The sequence below is a fragment of the Cyprinodon variegatus genome, unplaced genomic scaffold, assembly GCF_000732505.1.
Source record: "Cyprinodon variegatus isolate N-32 unplaced genomic scaffold, C_variegatus-1.0 Scaffold120, whole genome shotgun sequence".
NCBI lineage: Eukaryota > Metazoa > Chordata > Actinopteri > Cyprinodontiformes > Cyprinodontidae > Cyprinodon > Cyprinodon variegatus.
Window position 1 is genome coordinate 689,780 of NW_015150573.1, and position 5,400 is coordinate 695,179.

Consider the following 5,400-nt stretch of genomic DNA (forward strand, 5'->3'; position numbering starts at 1 on the left):
CACCAAAGGGGGTCGGGTGAACTTTTAAGAGCAGCTTTAAATCTAACGCACAGATTATCAAGCATGATAATCTCCATGGCTACAAAAGGGTATAAACTCCACCTGCCCTGAAACACTCCCTGCCCTGCGCCGTTCCTTGGCCTGCCAAACAGGCTTCATGGTAATTAGTGTCTATCAAGGTCTGGGGCTTTGCTGGAGATGACAGTGGCATGGTTTATCAGCCAGAAACAGTGTGATCAAAGGGGCAGCACACTCTGCCTTTCTGCTAATCAGATGTGGACTCCTGCTTAGCACCACAGAGAAGGCGGCAAAAAACAATTCAGCATGAACATGTCCTCCCAACACAGACTCCCACTCAACGCCTCATCGGCAGCCTCTTTCATAAACGTTTGGGAAACATGCAGCAGAAAAACAGCTACATAAACTCCTCGTAATGAGCAGGCTGGGTCATATTAAGGTGCACCGTTCCAGCATAAGACCAAAACGAGACGAGCAGGAATCATAAACAGAGACCGCCTCGGCCCTTCCAACAGAATCTACGCTGAGCGGCTCATTTCACGCCTCAGATTCTGCCTCCTCCTGCCGGCAGACGTCAGGAGCTTTCACACGTTTCTGGCTGGCTTCATCCGCCAGCGTCCTCCTTCCTGACTGCGTCACCTCTGCTCTGACATCACCATGCGACATCAGGCAAGACCTCAGAGGGGGGATTCCTGTAGCCGGGCAAAACATTGCATGACTTTCAAAGGCTACGCTAACCCCGTGGCAGAAACACTCATAATCCTGATGTGCCGCTCAGCCCTGGAAGGGAAGGGAGAGAGCAGTTTGCTGCTGCAGATGAAGGAAAACATGCAGGGTTATCATGAAGGAACGTATCAGGCTAATAGGAGTGTTAGTAAAAACTGAACCCATGTGATTCCTTTCATAGCTGTACAGGGCCCCCTCTACTTTTGCTGACCAGGCCTTTTTCCTCTCACTGCTGGAAGGAATTAATGAGCTGCTTCCCCTCCTAATACGCTCCCCATGCCAGCAGGCTCCACACCCAACTTCCTCTGGGCAACTCACAAGATCCCCCTTCTAAGAAGTCTGCAAAATACCATCCCCAGAAAATAGCACAGGTGCCCCCTCTCTACTCACCCGTATGCTTTAATTGCAATTTAATATTCGAGAATTCAACCCAGGGGCGCTGATGTGGCCTGCATTTCTGCAGCATTTAACTGCTCAGCTTTTATAGTGCGGAAATACGCTCCGGAGATCAGAAAATGTCTGTGCTGACATTTACTAACGGCTTCTGATGTTGGCTCACTGGGCTGTGAAAGTTCCAGTGAGCAGGAATGGATTGCTTCTGGTTATTAATAGTAATAATTCCTGTTGTAAATACAAACAGAAAACAACAACCTGGAAGAAAGTGCCGCTTTTATGAGAACTATATTGGTGAAGTTTCTAACAGGCTTGCCTCTAGGGGTCCTCAAGGTTCGAAAAACACCTTTCACTTTAAAATGTTCAGACCTTTTCTCAAACTTCCAGATGCAACAGTCAACCAATATGGAGGGAATTTTAATCTATTATTGTTGCAAGCAAAGAATGCGATTTGTAAATGAAAATTTGGAAAGAGAAATCTGAAAATGAAACTTTGGGAAACTCCATTTAAAAAAAAGAAAGATCTTAAGATGTTGTCATTTACTTGGATTTATATTTTTAAAGTTCTTCTAAAATTCATTTATTTTTCTGATGTAGAAAATTCGAATTTCTGTTTTTAGATGGATTTTTTTTCGAATGTCATCCTTTTCAGTTCCACAGATGAAATTGTCCTCAACTCAAGCCCAATACAAACATGCTGTCAGGTTTATTCAATGACGATTATAAAGTTAATGTGTGTACATATAGAACATTGAAGAAATTAAATGCTTCACTCTGTTTACTGCAAACTGTCATGCAACAGTGGTAGAAAATTGCTAATGTTTGTGCATGGATAATCACTCTATTCTGTGATTCAATCAGAAGGAGCATTTTGTTCTATGACCTTATCAATTGCCTTGTCAGAAGAACTCTATTTTGTAACCCGCCCCATGTGTTATGATCTGCTAATAAAAAGGCTTCTGTTGAGGAAACCCACCAGAGAGCAGATGTGGCTGAACGTGGATCTCTCCTTCTGCAGAAGCCAAAAATCCCTATTCTGTGCGTACTCAGTTTCTCTTTTATGAACCTACATTTTTTAACATAACACATGCTCTCTGGAATATGTTTTGCTGACATCTATGCAGACCAATAGAGCAAAGCCAACCCCCACCACCACACCATGTCCACCACCCAGAGAGGAGAAGAGATAATCATCAGGTAAACACAATTAAAAAAGAATGCAGTTTGTAAAACTCTATAAAAAAAATAAATAATATAAGAATAAAATTTTCTCTTTTATAAAACGTGAGAAACAGCAATGTTTCAGCAAAATTAAGCCATTTTCTAAAAAGTTTCATTTCTACATTGCATTTTATTTTTTAAGAAACATATGGTCTTTGCTTGCAACAATAATGGAACAATATTCACCCCATACACCTTTAGGAGTTTAAACTAAAAGCAAAATAAATGGATGGATGGATGGATGGATGGATGGATGGATGGATGGATGGATGGATGGATGGATGGATGGATGGATGGATGGATAAACAGGTGCAGGAGTAAAATACTTCATAGTAAAATTTTTATAAATGTTTGGTCGCATGTAGATTGTGTTTTTTTAGTAAAAAATCTAAACCTGCACATCTTTGCCTAGAACATCCTTCATGAAAGCTAACATTTTATTCCAGCAACATGCAGTCAATCCGCTAATAATATATATAAAGATACCTTTGATATTCCATTATTCTTTACCACAGCTGAAAAAGGTGTTAGTTATGGAGCAACTCTTACTCCAAATACAGACAAGAGAAGATTTAATCCCAGAGTTTAAAGTGGAATGACAGGTCAGACAATTTGCCAATGGAATAAGATGATTTTCAGTTAAAACAAGGGAAAAATCCTCTTATTTTAAGGGTACAAACACTCCCTGAATTATATGCTCAAATTAAGGCCAAATTCACTTATTTCTCTAATTTTAATGCATGATTGCAGGATATTTAAACCAGCAGCTACATTTAAGGCAGAACTCAGTTTCTGCAGACTAACAGCCGGATGGTTAAGCATGCAGGAGGCTGCATGTGGATGAAGGAGAGGAGAGGTCAAGCTGCAGCCATCATCATCATCATCTGCATGCAAACATGCTGCAGGTGTGACAAAGTGACAACATGCAAACATCAAAGCAGCCTAAACTTGGCGCACCGTTTGCCAGAAGGCGGCTCATTTCCATGGCCATTTGCTCGTCCTCCAGCTCGCATGCTGGGCTTCTGTTGGAGCTGACAGCGGTGCCTCCATCACAGGAGGGAAGCCAGAGCTATTCCACAAGTTAAAACTGCCTAGTTTGGAGTAATTTAATCTGGGAAGGAAGGGGAAACAGAGGGGGTCGGACGTTTTAATCCCACTCTCCTGCCACAGCGTTCGCCTTGATGGAAAACAGGGGGATGATTGAACCGTGCAATATTATTTTTTCGACAAAAGAAAGAAAATAAAATAAGAAATGCAGAGCTGAGGCTAGCCTGGTTAGCTCCATCAGCAGTCTTTAACCTTCAGCCGATGGGAGCGCAAAGAGCGGCTGCAAGTTTCTGCAGATCAGATCATTGATCCTAACGTCTGGATCCGGGGAAGGAGGTCTGCGCTCCGGGGAAGGAGGTCTGTGCTCCGGGGAAGGAGGTCTGCGCTCCGGGGAAGGAGGTCTGCGCTCCGGGGAAGGAGGTCTGCGCTCCGGGGAAGGAGGTCTGCGCTCCGGGGAAGGAGGTCTGCGCTCCGGGGAAGGAGGTCTGCGCTCCGGGGAAGGAGGTCTGTGCTCCGGCAGAGGACAGCCGGCCAGGCAGAGGCGCAGCAGCTGCTTCCATCCACTCGCCTTTAAGTTGTGGAGAAGAATGTTGAAGGCAGAACGTCTGTCTGCAGCTTCTCTCATCGTTGCATGTGTCGTGACGTGAGAAAAACATGAAAATAAAATAATCCCCCCACCCTCCCCCTCCTTTCCATCTAAACACATACAGCCAAATATATCAGAATATAAATCGCAGCCCGACTTGGAGCCACTTTTACCTGAGCGATGCGTCGCAGGCTTTTCTCCCAGCCGCTGGTCTGCACAGACTGAGCTGAGCTGGGATCTGCTGAGGGAACAGCCCCTCTTTACTACAGCACAGCTCTGTGGAAACATCCCCTCTGCTCTGAACGCCAGGCAGCTGGATTCTGCCCAGCAATAAGGTCACTTTACTTCCAGGACAAACCTGGCTGTGTTTCCATCCATGCACTGATTCAAATGGGCTCCAAACTGCATGGTTCTCACATTGACTTCAACCTCCTGACATGACATTGGTTGAAGCTGATCTATTAAGGTCAGGATGGTGATGATAAAAAATGTTTGCTTGTCACCACAGGATGTTTATGTAATCAGGTTTGGCCAAAGCTTCTAGAAGAATATGACTTCAGAGCCTGCTTTAAGTTATAGGCAGGTTGGCAAATAAATAAATAAATAACTGAGCTTTATTGAGCTCACATTGGAGGAATTTACCTTTGCATTTAACCCATCCTCTCGAGGAGCAGTGGGCTGCCATTGTGTGGCACAAAGGGAGCAGTCAGGGTAGCAGAGTGGCAGTCTGTAGGAGTGGGCATCGGACTCAGAACCTCATAATTTCAAACAATATGCCCTAACCAGAAGGCTCCCACTCCCCAAGATGTGAGAAACTATTTTTTTTGTAAGAAGAATGCATAAATCTATGGAGTGAATTTTGTTTCATTATTTTTGCAGGCACAAAACACATTTTGTAAATCAAAATTTTGAACAAAAAATGCACAACGTTTTTAAAGGTGTAGTGGAGGATTTTCTTTTTCAGGGTGGATCTTCTAAATAAGTGGTCCTCCTAATTGTCATTCTGGTGATATGTTTACGTTATCACAGTTTTGGTTCTGTTTGAAGTGTTCATAAAATGCAAAACCGAGTTTACATTGCCATAGATGAATAACAATAGTTCGGTGGGTGAAATGGACGTACAGAGAAGTTCAAACCCCATCGACACCTCCTTTCTCAATAAAACGGGCAAATCCAAACAAAGCCCCATATTGATGCCCATATTTGCGCTTTAGTCGACCAAAATCCCAGACAATTTTGAAATTCCCCCCCGGATGTTTTTTTTTTTTTTAGGTATTTTTAGCTTTCAGTGAGTGAGTGCTTGTTGCTATGATGCGTCTTTGCTCATCAGCTTTGCTCGTTTTAAACCAACCAATCAGCGCACAGCTCGTCTAAATATTAATGAGCATACCATAAAAGGAAGAAAACCT

General features: G+C 43.4%; 1 protein-coding gene across 2 annotated transcripts in view; it reads right to left on the reverse strand.

Annotated features, from left to right (window-relative positions):
* kiaa1462 (KIAA1462 ortholog) overlaps positions 1-4,343 on the reverse strand; it is a 47,645-nt gene extending 43,302 nt beyond the window's left edge. Inside the window, exon 1 of one of the 2 annotated variants that reach the window (XM_015375534.1) lies at positions 4,165-4,343. Coding sequence is in view for 1 of the 2 variants with exons in the window: in XM_015375533.1 (XP_015231019.1) it covers positions 3,316-3,371 (56 nt within the window). In the remaining variant the exon portion in view is untranslated. Of the gene's footprint in view, positions 1-3,315; positions 3,587-4,164 lie in introns of those variants that run through there. The other variant, XM_015375533.1, reaches the window with a different exon arrangement.
* Positions 4,344-5,400: the final 1,057 nt, after the last annotated feature.